The following is a 26864-nucleotide window of genomic DNA, read 5'->3' as shown; positions in this document are numbered from 1 at the left end:
GGGAGGATGAATGCCGAATAACAGTGGCTAACTTGCAGAGAGAGAGAGAGAGAGAAAATGAGAAGAATGCGAGGGAGTGTTGGAACCAGGGATAGACTGATGCCAGGACAGAAGGTAAGTAGGGGAAAGCAGAGTGAAAGAGAGGAGAGAGAGATAGAGTGAGGGATGTAAGTGAACAATTAAGGAACAGAGTGGTAAGAGCTGTGATGTATGGAGACTCAATGATCCACAGTGTGCAAAATAGCATGCCAAAGGAGTGTTTGCCTGGAGGAATGATAGAGGGTGTGGCTATGGCAATTAAGCAGAGTGAAAGGGTTGATGAGATGATTGTGATGGTGGGCACAAATGACTTGAGAGGCAATGTAAATCGGGTGGTGAGAGATCCGACATTCTTGCTTGATATTGTACGAAAGAAAACGCAGAGAGGAAATATTGTGTGTGCGTGTTGCCCAGGTATGATACTGACGAACTGAGCACAAGAGCAGTAATAATGAATAGCATAATAGCCAAAATGTGTAAGGAGAGAGGATTGGAATATGTGGATGCTTGGAGGCCATCTGAGGACAGAAAGGAACCATATGTGAGAAATGCCTGCATTTGAATGAGGAAGGACATAGCTATATGGAGAGATTGCCGTTTTCTGAACGAGTTGGTGTGTAAATGCATGGAAACTAGAATTCCCAGGATGGATGGTAGCAGGGGTAGCCTCTTGGGGGAAGGGGGCCGATATCATAGGTAACACCGAGTGCAGTGGGGTTGAGAGGGGACAATGATAGGTATAGAAGCAGTGACATTTTTATGCTCTATACTAATGCCAGGAGTATCCGAAATAAAGGAGATGAATTGGTGGCACTGATAGTGTCAGCCTGGCCAAAGATTATTGGGATCTCTGAGACGTGGTTGACGGAGGATGATATAATAACAGAAATTGAAGTAGCAGGATACAGCATTTTTCGGCAAGATAGGAAGAAAAAACGGTGGAGCTTTCTCTTCCTATTTTGGTGGAGTACTGCTTATGATAAGTGATGACATACATCTTGTAAGAGTAGAAGCTTTGGAAGGCAGTGACACTAATGGTTTTGAAAGCATATGGTGTGAGGTAGAGGTGTGCAAGACAGGATATTTAGTGGGGGTGTTGCTACAAGCCAAGGAGCACAGAGGGTGGAGAGCAGGAGATGTTTAGGCAATTGTGCTTGGCAAGTGCAAAAAGAATGATTGTTATGGAGATTTTAAATACGGCAGTAAAGCTGGGAAGATGTTTGTAGTAATAAGGAAATGAAATTTCTAGAATTCTTGAGGGACAAGTTGTTCAAGAGTTTTGGATTTGGTCATAGCATCAGAAAAGCTGATAATAACTGAGTTGACATCTCTTCCACCAGTTGGAGAGAGAGACCATGTGGTTTTGAATTGAAGATGAATAGACATGTAGGAGTATCAAAGAAAAGCGAATGTACGTGGAATTATAAGGCAGGTGATTATAATAGTCTTAGATATCAACTTGGGACAGTTCCATGTAGGGAGGAATTGGAAGGGCAAGTTTTCAAGATAGCAGCAATAGTAAGCTGTATTCCACGAGTGAAGAAGAGAACACAATTTGGTGTAAAATGGATGACAAACAATATCAAACAGGAACTGCAGGTGATAAAGAGAGTATGGAAGAGATATAAGGAGAGGAGTGGAGAGCAGATGCATGAGGGAATATAAGATGCAGGCGAGGAGAGTGACTAGTATGGTGAGGAAGGCAAAATTGGAATATGAGAAGTGATTGGCATTAAGATCCAAAGAAAATCTTAGGGAATTTTTTAGTTATGTGGCTAGTAGGAAGAGAAATAATTGTGGAAGAATGACATTGTGGGATAAAAATGAGAATAGAGTGACTGATGCAGAGGACATAGTGGAGTTCAACGAACACTTTATGGAGTATTTCATCCTTGAGGAATAGGTTTTAATACTACACAGATAGAGCAGATTCGAGGTTTAGAGGTGCAAGAAGAATGTGTGTGTGTTCCATATACTGAGTACTCTGGGTGTCAATAAAGCTGGGGGGACTGGAAGGTATTTCACCACGAGGGTTTTGAGAAAATGTGCTAAAGAACTGACAGCTCCGTTAACCTGGCTTTTCAATGAAAATCTGACTACAGGTAAGGTACCCAGTGAATGGAAGGAAGGTTACATAGTGCCATTGCATAAGGGCAATAGCAGACTGGAAGTGTCTAATTATAGACCAGTTTGTGTATCATCAGTAGTTGTTAAGATCTTGAAGAAATTAGTGAGGGACCATACTGTACACCCACTGATGCGAGACCCTTCGAGACACTTCTGAGCATGTCAAAAGAAGGAGAATCCATTCTGATATTAGGGTAATCAATGCGTTTCGTGGGATGAGTGTTTATTATTGTACATCGGAAAATTAGCTTTCTTTAATGAAAATTCTAGTTCTTAAAGTGATAACTATTTTGCTTGTACAACAGTTGGAAAATTTATGTATCAAGCTAGTGACTTCATGTGTTGGTGGCCAATTCATGCTTTATTTCTTTCTCCCTTTCAGCATGAATTGATTATTCTTGGCACAAAGCCAAGGTCAGCTCTATGAAGTGTGGTGTACAATATGCAGCGTTGGGTAGATGAGAGTAATATTATCTGTGAGAATCAACATGGATTTGTTAAGGGTTGCTCTTGCTTTAGTAATATGAATGCCTTTTATAATGAAGTGACAAGAGCAATTGATGAGGGAAAGCATATACTGCCATTTTTTTGGATTTTGCAAAGGTATTTGATAGGGTACCACATGATAAGCTGATACTTAAGTTGCAGCACTTCGGGTTAGTCAACTGGATTTGGGATTGGCTGTCTGATAGGTATCAGAGAGTTGTGTATGGCTGGTCAATATCAAGGAGGCAGAAGGTTACAAGTGGAGTTCCACAGGGCTCAGTACTGGGGCCTGTATTGTTTAACCTTTATATTAATGACATTGTCAATGGATTGCAAGGGGATATTCAGTTGTTTGCAGATGATGTGAAGCTGGAAAGGGTTATCAGTAATAGTGCAGATGTGGCGACACTGCAAGAGGATTTTAATAAACTAGACAGATGGGGAAATGAATGGAGGTGTCAGTTTAATGCAGCAAAATGTAAAGCCTTGAAGTTTGGGAACCATCGATGAGAGGATGCATACTTGATTGGAGGAGCTATACTGGAGGAAGTGGGGAAGGCAAGGGATCTGGGTGGTGATTGATAGAAATCTGAAATTCAGGGAACATATTGGTGAAGGTAATTCATAAGATTGTTGCAGTACTGAGAAGGATGTTGAACTGCAGAGATAAGAGCTGTCATTCCATTGTATAAAGCCCTCTTGTCAAATCACACCCAGACTACTGTGTTCAAATTTGGTTCCCATGATTTAAAACGGATAAATTAACCATGGAAAGAATGCAGAGACAGATAGCAAAGATGATATCAGGACTGTATAATGCTAGTTATGAGACCAGGCTGAGGATTGACATTTAGAAGTTCTTTTGTTTAGTGAAAGAGGGGAAGGAGCGAAGACAAGTGGTCATCCCTGGAAGTTTTGAAAGAAGCAAATGGTAAGGAATGGTTTCTTTGCACAGAGGGTGGATGAACTGTGGAGTACATTGCTTGATAGAGTGGTAAGAGCACGAGTGGTCAATGGGTCAAGGAGCAGTATGATACACTGTGCTTTCTAGGGTGGGCTTCCCACAATGAGTCTTGTGACCCCCCCCCCCCCCATGGAGGTCCTGAATCATCATAATAGTAATAACAACTACTCATATAAGTAGTTATTTCATATGAAATAACTATTAAGTAATACAAATGAACAATTATAAACAGATTGTGTTAAAGGTTATTCTGAAATAACTCTGAGAAACTATCAATAGCAGAATCACAAAATAAAGTTTTGAGAATTATGCTAAAAACTTTTAATTTCAAAGCACTTCATTCAACTAAAGAAATCCATATTTTACTTACAGGATCATAATCATAAGAATCTTCATCCAGAGCTACAAAAAAAGCTGCCTAAAATGAAAAAAAGATAAAAAAACATTAAGTTGTATAATTTTTAGATAATCTTCTTAAATACATACTATGTACACATTGCAGTATTATAATTTAACAATAAATTAACTGTACATCATATTCCTAAAGAATTAGGAATATGATTTTACTACTGCTCCTGAAGTAAAAGAAGTCCCCTGGGGAAGATTATGCAGGATATGCTAATATTTCAGTAGAATTTTCAAGGAAAATACCATGTACAATACATGCTTATGCTTGATGAGGTGGAGAATTATCATGATGAGATGAATTGGCCACTAGATTATCTCTTTTCTTAATTAACTGTCTCATAATGTGTTATGATGTGTGAGGCACACACTGTAACAATTTCTTCAGCATGTTAATACTCCATCTATTAAGTATTATTATTATCCAGGCCTCCATGGAGTCAAAAGGCTCATCATGGGAGATCGTTTTTGGAAACACAAAGTTTATCATACCACTCCTTGAACCCATTGGCCATTCCTGCTCTAACCATTCTCTCAGGCAATGCATTCCATGGTTCAACCACCCACCATGCAAAGAAACCACTCCTCACTCTCTTGCTCACAGCCTCATTTCATAACTTCCTGGGATGGTCCCTTGTCATTACTCATTCTCGCTGTTCAATCAAGCGAAAGAACTCCCCAGTGTAACCACCTCTCAACAGTTTAAAAGTCTCAATCATATCACCTCTCCTTCTATCCACCAAACTCTGCAGTCCACACTCCCTCAGCCGATCCTCATAACTAACATTGAACAGTCCTGACACCATCTTGTTATCCGCCTTTGTACTCTTTCCACAGTTAATTTATCCCCTTCAAATCCTGGGGACCAGATCTGAGAACAATAGTCTAAGTGTGGTGTGATCAGAGTCTTATACAACGGAATAATAACCCTTTCATCTCTGCAGGTCAGCATTCTTCTCAGTATTGCAACAATCATGTGGATTACCTTCACCACCTTTGCAATATGCTGCTTAATTTCAGTTTTCTATCAATCATCAACCCCAGATCTCCTGTCTCCCCCTACTTCCTCCAGTATAGCTCTTCCCATAGAGTATGCAGCGTCCCATCGATGTGTCCCAAATCACAAGACCTTACATTTTGCTGCATTACACTGACACCCCCATTCATTTGCCCATCTATCTAGCTTATTCAAATCCTCTTGCAGTGACTACCACATCTGCACTTTACTAATAACCCTTCCCAGCTTCGCATCATCTGCAAACAACAGAATATCCCCTTGAAATCCACGGACAATGTCATTGATATAAAGGTTAAACAATATATTCCAGTACTGAGCCCTGTGGAATCCCACTTGTAACGTTCTGCCTCATTGAGAATCCATGTTGATTCTCACAAATAACATTACCCTCATGTGCCCAACACTGGATATAGTCCCTCACTAATTTCTCCAAGATCTTACTAACTACTGATGACACACAAACTGGCCTATAATCAGACATTTCCAGTCTGCTACCACCCTTGTGCAGCGGCACTATCTTACCTTCCTTCCATTCCTTGGGTACCTTTCCCACAACCAGACTTTTATTGAAGAGCCAGGTCAATGGAGCTGTCAGTTCTTTAGCACATTCTCTCAAACCCCCTGATGAAATACCATCCATTCCCACAGCTTTACTAATATCCAGAGTACTCAGTATTTGAAACCACTCTCCTTTTGCACCTCTAAACCCTGAAACTGTCCTATCCCTGTAGTATTAAAACCTTCTCCAGGATGAAATACTTGCTCACTGAACAACTCTCCACTATGTCCTCTGCATCAGTCACTCTATTCCCATTTTTATCCCACAATGTCATTCTTCCAAAATCATTTCTCCTCCTACTGGCAACATAGCTAAAAAATTCCCTAGGATTTTCTTTGGATCTTAGTGCCAATCTCTTCTGTATTCCAGTTTTGCCTTCCTCACCATACTGGTCACTCTCCTGGCCTATGTCTTATATTCTTCATGTATCTGCCCTCCACCTCTCTCCTTATATTTCTTCCATAATATCTTTTTCAACTGCAGTTCCTATTTGATATTGTTTGCCATCCACTTTACACCAAATTGTGTCCGCTTCTTCACTCGTGTTATACAGCTTACTATTGCTGCTAACAAATATCCTTTCACAATTTGCCAAGCACTATTGATATCCTGGGCTTCCAATTCTGCCCTCCATGGAACTGCCCCTAGTTGATACCTAAGACTATTATAATCACCTGCCTTATAATTCCACATACGTTCCCTTTTCTTTGATACAGCTGCATGTCTATTCATCTTCCAAGTCAAAACGACATGGTCACTCTCTCTAACTGGTGGGAAAGATGTCATCTCACTTATTATCAGCTCTTCTGATGCTATGACCAAATCCAAAACTCTTGAACCCTCTTGTTCCCTCTATTACATGCTGTCTAAGACATTTGTCCCTCAAGAATTCTAGAAATTCCATCCCCTTATTACTACAAGCATTTTCCACTTCCCAGGTTATACTACTGTAGTTAAAATCTCCCATAACAATCATTCTTCTTGCACTTGCCAAGCTCAACTGCCTAAACATCTCCTGCTCTCCATCCTCTGTGCCTCTTACAAGATGTACGTCATCACTTATCATAAGCAGTACTCCACCAAAATAGGAAGAGAAAACTCCACCGTTTTCTCTTCCCATCTTGCTGAAAAATGCTGTATCCTGCTACTTCAATTCCTGTTATTATATCATCCTCCGTCAACCACGTCTCAGAGTTCCCAATAATCTTTGGCCAGGCTGACGCTATCAGCACCACCAATACAGTGCCACTTGTATAGAGCATAAAAATGTCGCTGCTTCTATACTTATCATTGTCCCCTCTCGACCCCACTGGACTCAGTGTTACCTGATGTCAGTCCCTTTCCCCCAAGAGGCTACCCCTGCTACCATCCACCCTGGGAATTCTAGTTTCCCTGCATTTACACACCAACTCGTTCAGAAAACAGTAATATCTCCAGATAGCTATGTCCTTCCTCATTCAAATGCAAGCGGTCTCTCGCATACAGTTCCTTTCTGTCCTCAATGCCTTCCAAGCATCCACATATTCCAGTCCTCCCTTCTGACACATTCTGGCTATTATGCTATTTAGTATTACTGCTCTTCTGCTCAACTCGTCCCTGTCATACCCAGGCAACACACTCACACACACAATCTTTCCTCTCTGTGTTTTCTTTTGTACAACCTCAAGCCAGAATCTCAGATCTCTCGCCATGCAATTTACTTTGCTTCTCAGGTCATTCATGCCCACCATCACAATCATTTCATCCATCCTTTCTCCCCTCTTAACTGCCATAGCCACATTTTCTATCATCCCTCCAAGCAAACACACCTCTGGCATCCCATCTTGCACATCTGAGATCATTGAGTCTCCATACATCACACCTCTAACCATTCTGTTCCTTGATTTCTCACCTGCATGCACCACTCTCTCTCTCTCTCTCCTCTAACCCTTTCTCTCTGTGTTCCACTGCCTACCTGCTGTCCTGGCATCACTCTATCCCTGGTTCCAGCACTCCTTTGCATTTCCTCTCTCGGAGTGTTTCTATTCTCCTGAATTATGAAATAAGAATTGGAAGTGTGGAAGGCTTGAATGACTGTGAATTTTCGGAGATGGTTTTGATTGGGTAAATGAATGGCGAGTAAGAGTGACTAACTTGCAGAGAGGGATAGATGAGCTGAAAGAGGAGGTGGAATGCCTTGTGAATGAGATGAGAAGTATGAAAGATGAGAATGGAAGAGATGAATGCAAGGCGAATCAGAGTAGGAGTGAGAGAAAATTTTGGGAATGATAGAAGAGGAGAGAATAGAAGCAGTAGGAGAGAGGGAATGAGAGAGAGAGAGAGAGGTTTGGGAATGATAGAAAAGGAGAATATAGAAACAGTGGGAGAGAGGGAATGAGAGATGTATGGGAATGCTAGAAGAGGAGAGAATAGAAACAGTAGGATAGAAACTATCCCACTCTATAGTATGGTTCGTTCTTGAGAAATGAAAAGCTAATTTTTATCATCACCATAACTCTCTCTCTTACTCCCTTTCTTCTAACCCTGATTTTTATCATTACCATAACTCTCTCTCACTCCCTTTCTTCTACTGTTTCTATTCCCTCCTCTTCTAGCATTCCCATACATCTCTCATTCCCTCTCTCCTACTGCTTCTATACTCTCCTCTTCTATCATTCCCAAACCTCTCTCTCATTCCCTCTATCCTACTGTTTCTATTCTCTCCACTTCTATCATTCCCAAAATTTTCTCTCACTCCTACTCTGATTCCCCTTGCATTCATTTCTTCCATTCTCATCTTTCATACTTCTCATCTCGTTCACAAGGCATTCCACCTCCTCTTTCAGCTCATCTATCCCTCTCTGCAAGTTAGTCACTCTTACTCGCCATTCATTTACTCAATCAAAACCATCTCCGAAAATTCACAGTCATTCAAGCCTTTCACACTTCCAATTCTTATTTTCTCATTCATATTTCACTCGTCATTCTCTCCTCTCACACTACTCGTCTCTCAACATTCATTTCCCGTCCCTGAAGCAACTAGGTCGGTTATCGAAACATCTAATTCATTGATTTACTCCGACTGCCTGCATTTTGCACATATATGCACTCCCCCTTCTCTCACCCGCCACGTATGCAACTCCCGGGAAGTATGCATTGTACTTGGGCAGGAATTTCTTCTAGAAAATTCCATGATGCATTAGTGCACAAGCATACCAAATTTATAATAAGTATATGAAAATTTGAGATTTCAAAAGTAGTTGGGTGATTGATTTATGGTTTATTGGCAGAAGGACAGTGAAAGGTCATACCACGCCTAACCAAAGGTAACAGCAGTACTCAAAGTAGTACTAAAATAGTACTCGCAAATAGTACTAAATATATAAATTAGTAAATAAACTGTTATGTACAAAAAGCACTTTTTAAATAACTTAAGCTATTCGTTATCATCTGCACATAAATAGAATTTATAATCAAATGCATTTGTACATCAAAAAGAATGTGACAACACGTGATATAATAATTATATATATATATATATAGTTAATTATTATTTCGAGCATTTCACCAAGATTAAATTGACATCAGAAAACAATACAATAATATACTGGTAATATGCATGCAGCAACAATGTTCAAGGAATAAGAAGGCAAACAGCATATGATGTAGTTAGAGGAAAAGAATGTATGGAGTATAGTATTTTCAGGATAGGGAAAATAGGAAGGCGAGAAGGGGGAAGTTACTGCTGAGGATAGCAGATGAATTTCAGCTAAAAGAGTAGGAGATCTTCAGGAAGACAAAGATGTGAAAGGCAATGCATTGAAGACCATCTGGTATAAGACAGAGACCAACAGAACAAAATATGCAGTTAGGTGCTGCTATAGGTCATGGGGTACAAGGAAGGATGTGGATGACATGCATGATTGGAAAATTAGCATAATTCATGCAGGCCAATTAATTATTATGGGGAACTTCAACTACGGTGACAGAGACCAGAAGGAAATGCAATTTAATCACTTACTAAGAGATGATTACTTGAAAAACCATGTGGTGGAGGTTAATTGGGGTCTCTGGACCCCAAGTAACCTCCTTAGGGTCTTGGGGAATCTGGTGACAGCATCAGAGAATCTGTCCACAAGCAGGGCAGTCACATCGCCTCCAACAGAGAGATCATGTAGTCTTTACTTGAGAAGTAACTAGGCATGTGGGATTCTCAATTAAGAAGTGGTATATGAGGAACTACAAATCAAGTAATTATGACAAATTTAGAAAATAGCTTCAGCAGCTCTAGAAGGGAAGGATGTCAGCTGTGCATAGTAGAGGAGTAAAGGCATAACTGAAGGAAAATGATATACAGTACATCCAAGGTAAGAACAATAAATTATCTAACAGTTAAATGAATCAATAGTATCATTAAAAACATTGTGGACAGTATATAATAAAAAGGTGATCAGCAAGCTCACAAGCAGTATAGTCAACTTTCTTACAGGTAAGAAAGGTGACCAGCATGGTAAAGAAGGTAAAATCAATATGAGAGGAAATCCTAAAGAATTTTGCCACATGGTTAATAAAATGAAGAACGACCTGGCAGGATAACCTGACAAAATAATTCAATTAATGAGTGATCACTTTGCAAGAGTCCATCATCCAGGTGAAGATACCACAGTGATAGATATGACAGGAATTCATGGGAAATATAGATCGATGAATCAGTACTTAGAATATTTCAACATTTTAATGCAAATATGGCCATGAAATTAGATGGGATATGAGCCCATGTATTAAAGAATGTATAAAGGAACTAACATTGCCTCTGATTGGGCAGTTTAACTTAAAACTCAGTTCTGGAGAAGTCAAAATAGTTCTGTTACATAAAGTTTATGTGTTTGTTTTGGGCTTAATTGTGCAAGGACAACTATGGTCATGCTGTGCCAGTACAGAAGGTAGTAAGTGCTATATACAGGTATAAAAATCTGTATTGCAGATATTTATACCTGTATATAACAGTTTATTTCTTGTAAGAGGATTTCAGAAGAGCAAAAAGAATGAGTTCAGCAAGCTGGTGGTTTTTGAGAGAGATGATAAGAATTCTTATGTATATACATAAGACGTTATTTACATTTCACTTCCTGCTATTACATTTCTCAGAAACTTAGTATTGTACACATGTTGAAGAACCATGCCTCCCTCCTTACAACAGATCAACAAGACCTCCAGGAAGAACTATCCCTGATATCCACCAACCTTACCATGAATGGATTTCCTCGAAGACTCGTCCACAAGATACTTTTCTCTGAACCCCGACAAAGACAACAAGATGATATACGTTATATTTGTACCATCGTCATTCCATACTTAGGGACAGTTTCCAATAAGATTGCTAGACTCCTCAGACCACATAAAATAGGAGTGGCCTTTAAACCCACAGAAATGATTAGACAACTCTTAAGATCTCCAAAAGATAGCCATCCTTTCTCCAAATATGCTGGAGTTTATAACATGCCCTGCTTGTGCAGCTTGAATTACATCGGCCAAACTTCAAGGAGCCTTGAAATTAGGCAAAAAGAACACATAGGTGACGTCAATAATAACAGAGAAGAAAAATCGGGGTTAGCTTTTCATTTCTCAAGAACGAACCATACCATAGAGTGGGATAGAAGCACAATTCGTTACATGGAGGAGGACTTTCGCTCCCGAATTTTTAAGGAGGCCACAACAGTTGCCTGCTGTATACAAAACCTTAACAGGAACCAAGGACTAATCTTGCTCATGATCTAGAAAACCCTTATCAGATCCTTCAAGTCGTCAGAACTGAATTATAGTGCCAACTATAGAACGTTCCTAAATAACAACAAGTGATATCATGCACGATCTATGCATGTATTGTACGCGCTGTGTTCTTTGTTTAATATAATTGGAATCGGTTGATTATAGTTTGTAAAAGTTTTTTACTTTTTAGTGCTTTACATCAGTTATGTACCCTGAAGATGCCAACAGCCTTAGTTGGTGAAACTAGTTGGTATAACATAGTTGTTTATTATATGCACTCGATCAATATAATCCCATTAAAAGTCTTTCCAGAGTTTTTTGGTCAAGAAAATTAAATGTTTTTTTAACACTTACTACCTTCTGTACTGGCACAGCATGATCATAGTTGTCCTTGCACAATTAAGCCCAAAACAAACAAACACAAACTTTATGCAACAGAACTATTTTGCCCTCCTTCCATTCTACTTTGACTTCTCCAGAACTGAGCTTTAAGTTAAACTGCTGAATATTTAAACTGCCGGAGAGAGATTAGTATATCCTAGAAAGGTAGGGAGATGCCAGATTAATTACAGCTCTAGTCTTTGATGCATAGGTGAATATGTTTTTGCTAAGAATTATGCACATGAGTGTAGTTTGAGAAAGAGGATAATATATCACAAAGATCAATTAACATATCTAAACCTGACATGAGAAGTAATAGTAGAAAAGTTTTTTTTTTAGGTTTTTCATATTGGAGTTAGTCAATGATGTAGTCATATCTTTTGTCTATTTACCACAAAAATAAACTAAATATTGAAGCGATGTAGGGAAATGGATGGCAAAACCACACCATCATCAAATTCCTGCCATATACCCTCGAGGAGTGTGCAAGACATGATAGTACTAGATGAAAAATTTACATCATTACTAACTTCCTATCTACAATTTTCCTCCAAATCAGTCTGTTACTTGTCAAGAATCTAACATTAGATCTTATATTTCTATCATCTAAGGCACTTTTTACCATATCAATCCACGTATATCTTGATCATCCTCTGGGTCGTTTTCCTACCAAACAGGCAGAGAACACTTGTTTAGCTAATCTTACCTTGCCCATTCTGTTTAAGTGACCATACCACCTAAGATTAGCTCTGCTAATGCATTCCTGGATGCTGACAATGTCACGTTCTTTCCTAATATCCTCGTTTTTAATATGATATTGCCATTGATGCCATCTGTCGTGCCCTTCATCTTTCTCAGGACTCTCATATCTGCAGTCTCTAGTCTTTGATAAAGTGTTTTACTTCTGACCCAGCTCTCAAATCCATAAGTTAAAGCTGGTTTGAACACTGTCTTGTATACAGCTAATTTAGTGTTCCGACTAATTTCTGCCTTATTCCTATGAATTTATTCAACTGACTTCATACCATACAAGCTTTGTTGATTCTGTTGTCTATTTCCATATTTAATTTACCATCTTCACTAAAAATCGTGCCTAAGTAGCTGAAATGTTTTGCTTGTTCCACAGATTCTCCATTCACATTGCAGTTGACATTTTCAATGCTTCTGCCTATTTTCATTGTCTTTGTCTTGTTATTGCTGACCTTCATGCCATATCTATTACAACAGTTATTCAATTTAGTCATGAAATCTTGCAGACTTCCACAGATTCTCCATTCACATCGCAGTTGACATTTTCTATGCCTCTGCCTATTTTCATTGCCTTGTTATTGCTGACCTTCATACCATACCTATTACAACAGTTATTCAATTTAGCCATGAAATCTTGCAGACTTCCACAGATTCTCCATTCACATCGCAGTTGACATTTTCTATGCCTCTGCCTATTTTCATTGTCTTGTTATTGCTGACCTTCATACCATACCTATTACAACAGTTATTCAATTTAGCCAATTAAATCCACTACAAATCTTGCAGACTTGTAGGGGATTTATTTATAAGTATAACATCATCTGCATAAAGCAAAGAGCTGACATTAACATCTCCAATTTTGATATCAGGTTTAATACCACTTTCCTTCATAATGTGATTCATATAGATAACGAATAACAGAGGGGATAATGTACATCCTTGTCTGACACGATTTAACATTAACCCATCTTCCTGTACTTCCTTCAATTCTAACTGCTGACTTACAACTCAATATAGACTAAGTATTGCTTGATATAAAGTCCCATTGATACCATATAACTGTAGAGTATTGAACAGCTTCTCTCTTGGCCCCTTGTCATATGCCTTTTCCAGATCTATGTTATATTCCCATGATTTCTCAACTATTTCTCGTAAAGTGAAGATGTGATCTTGACAGCCTCTATTTGGCCTGAATCCAGCTTGTTCTTCACCAATATTCTCTTCCAGAATCCTTCTCAATAATTTCTCAAGTATACTTGCATATATCTTATGAGGAATACTCAGTAGGGAAATACCTCTGTAATTCTCACATGCAGTTTTATTTCCCTTTTTATATATGGGTACTATGAGAGCTCTACTCCAATCATCGGGAATTCGTCCCTCTGTCCAGGCTTTCTGAACTATGCAGCACAGCCACTGTAAGACTTTTATACCTCCATACTTCATCATTTCTGGTCTAATACCATCTATTCATGGTGTCTTTCCACATTTCAAGCCTCTGATGGCTTTTTCTACTTCAAGTATGAATATGTATTCCTGAATGTATGCCTATTGAGTGATTTTTATCACAGTGCTATCACTGCCTGTTTCATTTAGCAATTTTTTGAAGTAATTACTCCATACTTCAAGGACATCTTTTTCTCCAGTTTTCATCTCACTTTTATCATTTCTAATTCCTTTTACAATACTCTTTCCTCCATTTATGAGCTTCTTCAACAACCTCCAGAAATCTTGCCACCCTCTTGATATTTATTTTCTATGTTCTTACCAAAAGTCCTACCCATGACTTTTGTTTACCTAGTTTTACAGCGTATAGTTTTCTTACATTTGTCTGTATTCTCTAAAGCACAAGCTGATTTATTTGCCAGGAACTTTTGATATGCTTTCTTCTTTTCCTTCGCTGCCTCTTTAACTATCTGTGTCCACCATGGAATTCTGATTTTTCTATCCCTGAAGACAACCTCACCACATGCCTCTCTGGCTGAATCAATAAATTATTTCTTCAAGGCTTGCCACTGAATATCCAAGGTTTGGTTCCTATTCTCATACTCTTTCATTTTTTCTTCAATAATCTTTGTGTATTTTAGTCTACAGTTCACATCTGAGAGCTGATCAACTTTTATTCATTTTAAAACTTTCTTACATGTTATTCTATTCAATATGAAATTCAATTTCATCCTGCTCAAGACTAAATAGTGATCACTTCCAATTTCAAATCCTCTGTACACTCTGGTGTCCTGCACCAGGAAAAAAACATCACTATCGACAGTAACATAGTCAACGAGACTTTTCTTATTCCTTGCCTCTTCATTCCATGTGAATTTGTGCACATTTTTATGTTGGAACATGGCGTTAATAATAAACAGTCCATGTCCTGAGCAGAAATACAACAGGTATTTGCCTTTATTATTAGCTTTGTTCTTTTCTCCAAATTTTCCCAAAATATTTTTGTATGTCTGACAATCATTTCCTACTCTGCTATTTAGATTCCCAACAAGGACCAGCTTTTCCTTTTTCATTGTGTCAGTTGCTTTCATTAAAGTCTCAAAAAATTCCTCCACCTCTACCTTAGTAGAAGCTTTTGTGGGACCCTAAGCACAAATTAGTCATATTCCAGTTACACATTCTGATATTTGCCCACATCACTCTACTTGAGACTGCCTGCCATTCAAGATTAGCCTCGTATTTAGTGTTGAATATTATGGCTACTCACTCTTTTCCTTGCCTGTCATTGCCTGAATATGACATTTTGTATTTATTGCTCAGTAAGATCTCACCAGTTTTTGTCTTTTTTGTTTTGGTCACCCCTATTATGTCGATCTGATACTTATCTAATTCCTCAGCTAGCTCCATTTCTTTGCCATTCAGGCTTCTTATGTTGATAGTACTGATCTTAACTCTAGTGATGTTGAGTTGGAGCATGTGTGGGCAAAACCACACAGATTAAATAATATCTCTTTCGTTATTTTCAGAACTTCAGTTGATGAGAAATTTGTAAAATTAATTTAAATTTGTTGAGTTGATGGGATATTTTTGAAGACTATGTGAAATTTTTACAGGAAGATGGTTTAATGTTAAATCTGGTGTGAGACAAGGATGTACATTATCCCCTCTGTTATTCATTATCTATATGGATCACATTATGAAGGAAAGTGGTATTAAACCTGATATCAAAATTGGAGATGTTAATGTCAGCTCTTTGCTTTATGTGGATGATGTTATACTTCTAAATAAATCCGCTACAAGTCTTCAAGATTCTCTGACTAAACTGAATAACTGTTGTAATAGATATGGTATGAAGGTCAGCAATAAAAAGACAAAGACAATGAAAATAGGCAGAATCATTGAAAATGTCAACTGTGTTGTGAATGGAGAACCTGTGGAACAAGTAAAACATTTCAGCTACTTAGGCACGATTTTTACTGAAGATGGTAAATTAAATATAGAAATAGACAACAGAATCAGTAAAGCTGGTATGGTGGGAAGTCAACTGAATAAATTCATATGGAATAAGAGAGAAATTAGTCGGAACACTAAATTAGCTGTATACAAGACAGTGTTCAAACCAGTTTTAACTTATGGATCTGAGAGCTGGGTCAGAAGTAAAACACTTGACCAAAGACTAGAGACTGCAGATATGAGAGTCCTGAGAAAGATTAGAGGCGTGAACAGATGGCATCAATGGCAATATCATATTAAAAATGAGGATATTAGGAAAGAACTTGACATTGTCAGCATCCAGGAATGCGTTAGCAGAGCTAATCTCAGATGGTATGGTCACTTAAATAGAATGGGAGAGGAAAGATTAGCAAAACAAGTGTTCTCTGCCAGGTTGGCAGGAAAACGACCCAGAGGAACACCAAGATATAGGTGGATTGATACGGTACAAAGTGCCTTAGACGATAGAAATATAAGATCTGATAATGTTGGAGTCTTGACAAGTAACACTGATTTGGAGGAAAATTGTAGATAGGAAGTTAGTAATGATGTAATACTATCATATCCTGTACACCCCTTGAGGATACATGGCAGGAATTTGATGATGATGATGTGAAATCTTACCAAGTCAAAATTCTGCAATCGGAGATTCCTGATTTTACCAGTTAGCTGAATTTTTTTATGTATGCTAATGCATGATAGAAGCAGCATGAACAGTGCAGAAAAGCTTTCTATTATAGGTAAGGCCATTAATACATTCCGGTAGAGCATAAGGTATAGTAATAGTCTGCACTTCCTAGGTGTCTCAAATACATATACATGTAGCCAAGTATATGAAAATATGACTTTCTGTATTACTTCAACCTTAGTATCATTTCTGGATCCTTGCTCCCAAAGGTTGAAACCGAAATAGACTGCACCAACTTTGGCTTTTGGAAACTGGAAATAGAAAATATAGGAAATCTACAAAGAGTTAATGGTAACCAAAGTTCCAGATCTATAAACCAATAGGGTGAAGATATGGTGAAGAATCATATCCTTGGGCCTATATATCCACAAAGTATGATTCAGCAATTATCAATATCTTCTTCACGAAACTTACAGAATGCCTTATTACATATAAAAGTAGCAATGTAAGCACTGAAATCAATTATATTATAGAAGAGAAATGCTCATAACACAGACCTGGTGGCAGAGTTTCTAATGCCGAACTCAGTAATGACACATAGAGAAAAGATCATTAAATTCTGGTGGCATAAACTCAACCAGCTGGAGGGACAAAATCTGTGTGAAGATCTTGTGGATTACCTGCATCAAAAGGGACTTATAGACTCAATGAATAAAATATGGGATGACTTCAAAACGATACCACACTAAATAGGCTGAATCACAATTTAGTCACATTGAATGGGCTATAAATGGCAACGAGGAAACCAGATGGTGGAAAAAGAAGTAAAGGACAGGCTTTGTAATAAGAAACTCTTTTCAAACAATGGCAGCAAAGATACAGGTGAGAAGAACCATAGCACAAGAAAAAGCTAGTAGTGCAGATGATTTTTATGCACAAATCGAAATGGCCATAATGATAAGGATATCTTCAAGATTGCAAAAACATCAAGGCAATGAAATACATGGGGATGTTATTGACAAAGAACAAGGACATAAGACAGAGACTGTTGGAGTATTACCATCACCTGCTAAATGAAAAAAGGCCCTAATGATATTCCAGCTGAATTGTGGAAAAGTTTAGACATGGTAGGTGTAATCTTCCAAGGCACAAATGTACTACATATTTACAGGGAAAAAAACACCTTTTCTTCCACCTCCTTCAGGATTTCCCTATTAATTGTACTTTACACCCCAAACTAGTACACCAAATATAGAAAAGTGCAAGGTCTTGAAATGACTGAAATGATAGAAAAACAATGCTGGGATGCAAGTAGAAAATTAATAGAAAAATCTTGAAGGAGATGGAAGAGATGAGAGATCTGGGAGTTTTTTTATATATTATTATTATCAGAGACCTCCAGGAAGTAAAGGACTCATCAAGGGAGGCTTTAAATCACCCAAACCAGCTGCCATACCTTCCATAAGCATACCTTGAATAAGCAGACCCCCCCCCCCCCCAATGCAATTACTCTCATAACTGTTTGGAGTTGCTGAATCATAATAATATTAATATAGCTCATTTAAAATAATATAATTCAATCAAAATTTTTCTTTCCGAAATTATTTTTTATACCATATACACTGTTCTTAGTACCTATTTTAATGAAAGTCAAATGGTTACTATAATCCTCATTACAGTTTCTTTTCTCATTTCATATTTCTCTGAATAGTTAATAGTTAAAGAAATATCCAACAATATAAGTTAACATATACATGTAAAAATATACAGATATTTATTATACCTTTTCAATAGCATCTAGGGAAGATCTATTGAGGCCTTTTGAAAAAAATTCCTTTCTGGCTTTAGCCCAGGTAACTCTAAAAAGGAAGAAAAAAAATGGAAACAAATAATTTCTCTTTTCTCTCTCACACACACTATTGAAGAAAAAGAAAAGAAAGGTCATTAATATGAATTCTCATCTGTCCTACTATATATAAATTCTATAAAACCAAAACAAATACATAAAATTCCTAATGTTATCTTTGGAAATGCTATATATTAATATATTAAATAGCGAAGTACAAGCACTCAATTATCTCCATTATGAGGTGCAATAATCTTTCACACAAGGAAAATATAATCACATTAACTCTCATTCATAGTTGCATCTCTGTGCCAGTGATAGTGAAAGCAAGAAATGGTCTTTACAGTACAATTCCTTACAATACACAGAGTAGTTCTAATTTTAGACAGATGTATACAACATATATGCTGGCCTGGTTGGCCGAGCAGTTAGTGTATCCACTCTCCAGCCAAAAGGCTGTGGGTTCGAATCCCGCTGTGGGCTTGGATGCTTGCGATTGTCTATGAAAATACTAGTGGTAGTGGTGGGAAATAGATGGCGTTGGTGTGTACTTGTGGTTCATTGTGGGTGGTGCAGACAGAGTTGTACAGTAGATGCCCGCCCTCCCTCCCTGGATGTGTCAAGTATTTTTTTTTTAAAACTGTAATAACATTTTATTTATCATCATACAGAGCATTTACATATATACAATAAAGCATACTATTACATTTTTTTGTTCAGTATAAAATGTAGAGTACAGTGATTTTTTTTAAAAATGTAAATGTACATAATTTTTTTTTACAGTGAATTTCATACAAATTCTTCCGTTGTACAATGTGTTAATAATAGTTACTATAGATGGTAATTTATAGTTTTCAATTGGATAAGATCACATTTTTTAACAGCATTTATAGTATAACAGTAAGTTATATATATTTTACAATTTTTGCTTTTCATGTTTTTAACTGCTGTAACTACAGCACTTCAATGTAATAAGTAATTCTTTTTTTTTTTTTTGTTGTTGTTGATCTCAGTTGAGATGTAATGTCTCTGCTTGCATCCTCGAAGCTTTTTAATGAGCATATCTGAGGATGAGACTGGTTATATATATATATATATATATATTTATTGATTTGGTTGCTGTGTTGGAAGTAGGCTGATGTTTGGGAGGTCAAATGAATGATCTGATCAAAGTGAAATTGCTGGTATGTTCTGGTGTTATTTGCATCTGTCTTGATGGTTCGCATTCATTTTTATTGTGGTCTTTTTTTGAACTAATCAGGAAAGTTTTTTTTTTTTTTTTTCACTGTGGCATCTTTTCTATGCCTTCTGAGCTTTTAATTTGTATCAGCTTTGAAGTTTGTGACTTCCTCAAGAATATCTTGGCATCTCTGATCCACAAAAATCGGTAATTTTTTTCTGTTTTTGTTTTTCTTGCTTGGTACAACAGATTCTGGTTGAATGGTGTTAAATATTTGGATAGGAAGATTGGTGTATTTTCTTGCAATGCGTTCAAGTCCTTGGAGACTGGTTTTTCTGTGTGCTGGCTTTTATGAGATTGTCTCTTGTGGACTTGCTTGTAAGACAAACTATGACTAGTGCAGGTCAAGGCAAGCCTTGTTTTCTGCTCTTCCTAGGAATCCGATTTACAGTCTGAATGGTGTTAAGCTGTAGGGGGATATCAATTACATGGCCTAATTTGAAAACTATGTCTCTGAGGTTTTCTGTAGGTGCAGTTTTAGGAAGACCGTTTATGACAAGATCTTCTTTATGTTGTAGATGATTTAAACATTCGTATTGTAGTTTTAGAGAATGAAGTTCTTGATGGAGTTCAGATGTCTCTTTCATCAAATTGTGTTGTCTGTCATTTAGTACATAAATGCTGATTTTAATGTCTTTTACCATTTGCAACACTTCTATCACTGCTAAATGTTTGACCAAATCTTCATATTCACTAGATTTTTTTTATTTGTTCGTTCTGTTTGTCAAAGAGTTCTTGCACAAGATCTGCTAAGCTAGCTTTTATAGTCTCTAGACTGTTTTCTATTAGTATATTTAAAGTTGAAATTATAGGACTCACTTGCATTTTTTTTTGTCTGTTCAGTTCGTCGTCTGATTTTGCCTCCGGTATAATCGTCTGTATCATAGTTGCGTTTCTTTGTTCTTCCTGCACATTACACACTTCCATAATAATAATAATAATATTTTTATATTTTTAATTCTCTTCTCATATAATTGCAGTATCATTTCCTTCATTGTTGCATGGTGATCCATATACATAATGGCAAAATTATGGAGACTACTACTGTGTTAGAGTAATGAATTTAATACAAACCAAAGTAATTCAAGAATGATACAATGCTATAAATGTACAGGTAATGTTTGAGGAGACGTGAAGGATGTTTATGTAGAGTAGTTGAATAAGTATGGATATGCAGGAAGTATACCATGCTAATGGATTACGACGGTATGTGTGCTGAAAAGTTGTGATAAGCATAATGAAGGAATTGAAGTAGAACCATCTAACTTACACATCATTCTACATATTCCCCACGAAGTGTTACACTTGTTACAACAATGCTGCATCATTTGCAATCTTCCAAGAAAAAAGTCTTTCCCTTGTTGCACAAACTAGTCATTTTTGTTCTAGGTTTTCATCAGAACTTTTCATCCCCCTCCTCATATGAGGCCTCTTCAGATAAATGTAGAAACAGTAGAGGAAGCAATGTTGGACTAAGGATGAAAGGCTGTACAGAGTATAAAAATTTGAGCAGTGGTGGGACAGAAGGGAAAACAAGAGGCTATGAAGTGTGAAAGCAAGCAAGACCAAGAAAAAAAAAGTGTGTGTGTGACTGATGGTAAGATAGCATGAAGGACTGACAGCAGCACAGCAGGAATGAATGGCAGCAAGAAAGTGATCCGAGATTTGAAAGCATCGTTCATGAAGATGCATATATTATATATGCAGAGTGAAATGAGAATTGGAGATATGAATGGAAGAGTGAGGAAGAATGGAATGGAATGGAATGAAAGATGACTGTGACAGGGGTAATGAATGATTTACAAGTGGTACCATATGGAGATTTCATTATTAAAGAAGTGGTGAATGAGAAGGTGCAGAGTTTGTTTTCCTGGAGGTAAAATGAACAGAGTGCCTGGGATGTTGAATATAAGCAGTGAATAAGTGAGCAAAACAGTTGAAAGTGGTATTAGGAATACATGATTTATTGAGAACAAGGAAATTGTGAAAAAGGATGTCAGGAGATTGTCAAGGAGAGGAAAGATAACTGCATGGGAGGAAAGGAAGCTGGTGTGTTAACCAGGTATGATAATGATGAGATGAGATGACAAAGATCATGAAAAGTATGTTCATGATCATGAAAAGCAGAACAGTGTGAGGAGAAAGGATTGTGGATGTGCAGGATGAAAGAGCACCTGTGAATGGAGAAGATGAGTAGCATGAGTGAGGGACAGCGTGGACAGCAAGCCAATGTAGGTGAGCAGACAGGAAAGGACTGAATGGAATGGCCTGAGATGCAAGGAGAGCATTTTCATCTAGAAAAACTATGGGCCACATAGTGACAGACAAATGGAGGAGGAGATTCTGAGAATTCATATCTGAGCAGTATTGTCTGTAGGGCTTTAAAGATCCAGAAAGGAACTACTATGTTTGTTTACAAATTTCAGAAGTATCAGAAATAAGGGGAATGAAATTGTGGCATTCACTGATAGACTGATATGGTGAGGACAACATCCTGATGAATTTAAAGACAGATGATGCATTTCATAGAGAATTTAGAATTGGATGATGAATTTAGAGGTGGATGATGCATTTCATAGAGATAGAAATGGCAAAAATGGAGAGGGAGTAATGTCAATGAGTTATGAGTCAATGAGCAGATGAGTTATGTCCATGCAGGGTGGAATTAGTGACAGCATTTTGTGAGAGTATAGCGTGAGGTAAAGGTGGACAGGATGAAATATTTAGTTGCATGATCTATAGAGACTTGGCAAGGTGGCAGTAACAAGGAAATGTATAAGTAAATGTATAATATATAGCATAATCTGGCAAACAAGATGGTAATCTTTCTGGATGTCATCTCTATAATTATAATAATAACTATGTATTAAATAATAATTATTATTATTAAGAGAGACCTCCAGGGAGTTAGGGACTCATCGAGAGAGGCCACATATTGCACACACTAACTATCATACTTGTTCTTGAATTCATTCACACTACTTGCACACACAACATCCAATGGCAATTCATTCCAATCACGCACCACTCTATGAGAGAAAAATTTAGCCCTCACCCTTTCTTAGCTACATCCATCCTCAGCTTCCAAGGATACCCTTTTGTCCTTTCCCCATCCTCCATAAAATGAGAAATTCCATCAAACGAAATCCTGTATGACCCTTCAGAAGTTTGTAAGTCTCAATCATATCACCCCTCTTACTCCTATTTGCTGGTCTGCAGTCTACAAATTCTCACTCTATCTTCATAAATCAGTATTCCACAATCCTGATATCATTTATAAACACTTTCCTTTGCACTCTCCACTGTATGGAGAATTCTGAAAAACGTTTTCTGGCTCAAGTTACTTTAAAACCAGCCATTTGGTGGAGATACAACAATGATGTCTGGAAACATGATGCAGTTCATGGAAACATGACTTAAGTTTACAGCTATTTCTTCATTTTCTAAATTCTTTTAAAATAGCAATTAATTGCACACTGAAACTAGAAAAGGATGATAAACTCCCATTTCTAGAAGTCCTAATCATAGAGAAACCTACTCAAATGAAATGCTATCTTCTTGTTTCATCCCTTCACCATCCTTCTCAGAAGTTAGGCATCCACCCTCATGAATTAGGTCTGTTTGATTTCACAGAATGAAGATCAACTTAAGACTGAACTCCAGGGATCCATCTAATTGTTTGTTCTTAATGATTATTTAAAATAAATAAAAAAACAGTTGACAAGATTTTATTCTCAACCCATCCTCTCTCCATTATTGTATAGAGATTTGATTCAATTTCACATTGAAATTAAATGAAATGTCATTCCATAAATTAGCAATTATCCATTAGGGACTGAAGCTCTTTTCAAGAATCATGACATGAGAGTGAGTTTCAAGCCAATTCCAACCATTCAGCCATCTCAGATCTCCTAAGGACAGCACCCCTTTTATAAACACCCAGGAGTCTACAGAATACCATGTTCATGTGGTCTTGCCTACATAAGACAGACAAGCCATGGATTTGAGGTGAGAAAGAAGGAGCATGTTGGAGGTGTTTGACATAAAGAAAGGAAAGATTTTGTTTAGCACACCATACCATATCTCAGACTAGGATATTTCCACCATGCCATATTTAGGAGAAAACTTTTACTCTAGACTTCTAAAATAATCTGTAGCAGTCATCTATTCATGTGGATCTACTAAAAGAAATCAAGGGATTATATTAAATGACATCTGGAAATCTCTCATTAAATCTTTTAATATCTCAGTTTTCAATTTTTTCAACAATTATCAGTTTTTATCAGATGACAGCTAACACATACCATGTGATTTTGCATTCTCGTTTAAAACAGATTTATTTATTTCTGTAGCAATGAACAACTCTGTAGTTATCTATTTTATGTGCTTTTTTGTGTTAATTATAAACCCTGGAGAAGGCACCATCTTTTGTATGAGAAACTAATTGTACAAGTTTTAAATTTAATAACTAATAAAAAAAATACATGTTAATCCTTATTGCTTTTGAGTTGTAAAAAACTCTTTCGAATTTTTTTTTTATATCAACTGAACATATATATAAACTAAATTACAAACTTGCCTATCAGCTGCTGTCAAAGCTCCAAGATATTTTTCTCCTGTCTGAGGTTCACTATTATCTTTAAGGATCTTTTCAATTTGTCTACAAAAAAACAAAAAAATAATTAAAGTTTAAGAATGCAAAATGTTAACATGCACAATGAAATAATTTAAAGAAAATAGGCTGAAATAGATAATTTCCTGATTTAAATCATTGGGATAGGTATCTTCTACTCTACCCCCCTCCGCTACACACATTTCACCATCTCCCCTACTAATTAATTCTCATACTACACATTATCAATGCCATCTACAACACATCACTACCACCAACAGTATTTTTTTTGTTTGTAAACTGCATGTGTTCTGATGGCCTATTTGTCTGTATACAGAATGAAAACCTCGAGTTTCCAGAAGTAAAAACCCTGTTACTTCCACATGAGGTTGGCTAACTCACCTTCAATTGAAAAAAAAAAAAAAAAAAGTCCATATAAAGATTCCTCTTGTCACGATGAGAATCAAACTCAGATCGTTTTAAAAATTAAGGGAACAATATTTTAATGCATTAATCAGGAAATTATCTTTAAAGATTTTCTTAAACTGAGCCTTCCCCAATAATTAATAAACGATGCCAATTTAATGGCCAAAAATAAGAACTGCTGCTGCTCAAGATTAAAATAAATATTCCCTACAGTAACATTTCCTTATAAGAAATATATATAAAACGTATATTTAAATATTCTGATTTAAATGTTCAGATGACAATCAAATCATCTAAAAATTACAGAAAAGAAAGCAATCCACATAAACATTTTATAGTGCTGTAGTGAAGCTTATTGCTTTCCCTGCCAACCCAAATGTGATGCCATCAACATTAGGTCTACAATTAGATATCTAGATCCTCATTTAAGTGAACATTACAATGATTCTATATTAGGTCTACGATGACAGCTCTAGATTCCCATTTATGTGAACATTACTGCAACTGCCACGTACCTATCCCAGATATCCAAGCTTAGTTTTTTTTTTTTTTTTTTTTTGTGCGTGTGAAAACACAACTAAAAAACAAACTAACTAAACTTCTAAAGCCAAAGAAATTGCTACATATGAAGTTGAATATAACTGTATCCCCCAAAACTGAAATAAGTGACAATTCTCAACTTTCAAAAAATAAATTAATTTAATTTAATTAAATTAAGGAAAAAAGGCATTGCAACACTGCCAATGTTGCAATATGTATGCAAAACTTTTCATCTATCAAAACAGCATAGATACTGATATAGTATATAAATAAATATATACTGCAACTTTCCCCATACAAATCCACATATTCTGAAGACGGTTATTCCAAAATGGCTTTATCTTTCTTATGCCTTTCTTTGTCTTTGGAAGTTTATTTTTCACTTGGTTAGACTATAATAAATTTAGTTTAATCCTTTATCCAAGTGTGAGCAAACAAAGTTTGCACCTGAAAGTATCTTCAGGACTGGGATAAGGTAGTATAACAACGGGCAACTCGTTGCAAAGCTAGAGCAAGCTAACATCACACCTATCTCGGTATCTCCCATAATGCAAAACACATCTCCTTGCGGATATGTATAATATAATGTTATGCATTAGGGGAAGGGCCACCACCCAGACTAGTTTCGACCTCTATTGAGGTCTCTTCAGTGGAAGCCAGGCCCAAGTGGAGATACAAGGCAGAAGCATTAGCAAGGTCATCTCTACCTATAGGAGTTGCCAAACGGTGTGCCACCTTTTTATTAAATTACTCTGGATTGAGAAAAAGGTTATTTTTCAGTTGGTTAGACTATAATAAATTTAGTTTAATCCTTTATCCAAGTGTGAGCAAACAAAGTTTACACCTGAAAGTATCTTCAGATACTTTCAAGAGATACTGAGATAGGAGTGATGTTAGCTTGCTCCACCTTTGCAACAAGTTGCCCGGTGTTGTACTACCTTACCCCAGTCCTGAAGATACTTTCAGGCGCAAACTTTGTTTGCTCACACTTGGATAAAGGATTAAACTAAATTTATTATAGTCTAACCAAGTGAAAAATAAACTTTCAACATCTTTCTCTAAATACAGAGTAATTTAATAAAAAGGTGGCACACTGTTTGGCAACTCCTATAGATAGAGATGACCTTGCTAATGCTTCTGCCTTGTATCTCCACTTGGACCTGGCTCCCACTGAAGAGACCTCAATAAGGGTCAAAACTAGTCTGGGTAGTGGCCCTTCCCTTAATGCATAACATTATATTATACATATCTGCAAGGAGATGTTTTTTGCATTATGGGAAATACTGAGATAGGTATCTCCCATAATGCAAAGCTAACATCACTCCTGTGGGAGTGATGTTAGCTTGCTCCACCTTTGCAACGAGTTGCCCGGTGTTGTACTACCTTATCCCATTCCTGAAGATACTTTCAGGTGCAAACTTTGTTTGCTCAGATTTGGATAAAGGATTAAACTAAATTTATTTCTTTGTCCTTCTTATGCTTCAAGTTTCAATGTACCTTTTTATGTCTGCCTCATTTTTATATTTTTTCCCAAGGTTTTATCCTTGTTCCTTATTTTTCACCAACATCATATTTATTCATTTGTTCCATATCATTCTTATTCACTATTATCAACATTATATGAAAGATTAACAGAAATACATAGCCACAAGCAATT

The 26864-nt window shown here is 36.9% G+C and overlaps 1 protein-coding gene across 2 annotated transcripts in view; it reads right to left on the bottom strand.

Annotated features, from left to right (window-relative positions):
• whd (carnitine O-palmitoyltransferase whd) overlaps nucleotides 1–26864 on the bottom strand; it is a 297210-nt gene that overhangs the window by 150600 nt on the left and 119746 nt on the right. For both annotated transcript variants that reach the window (XM_090412567.1, XM_090412568.1), the window contains exons 11-13: nucleotides 24209–24289; nucleotides 18327–18402; nucleotides 3987–4034 (exon numbers count right to left, since the gene is read on the bottom strand). In XM_090412567.1, the coding sequence (XP_090268693.1) occupies nucleotides 3987–4034; nucleotides 18327–18402; nucleotides 24209–24289 (205 nt within the window). The remainder of the gene's footprint in view (nucleotides 1–3986; nucleotides 4035–18326; nucleotides 18403–24208; nucleotides 24290–26864) is intronic.

Source organism: Typopeltis vanoorti, chromosome 23 (genome assembly GCF_054136105.1).
Source record: "Typopeltis vanoorti isolate ZY-2024b chromosome 23, IOZ_Tvanoo_1.0, whole genome shotgun sequence".
NCBI classification, from domain to species: Eukaryota; Metazoa; Arthropoda; class Arachnida; order Uropygi; family Thelyphonidae; genus Typopeltis; species Typopeltis vanoorti.
This window is presented reverse-complemented; position numbering and strand designations above follow the sequence as displayed.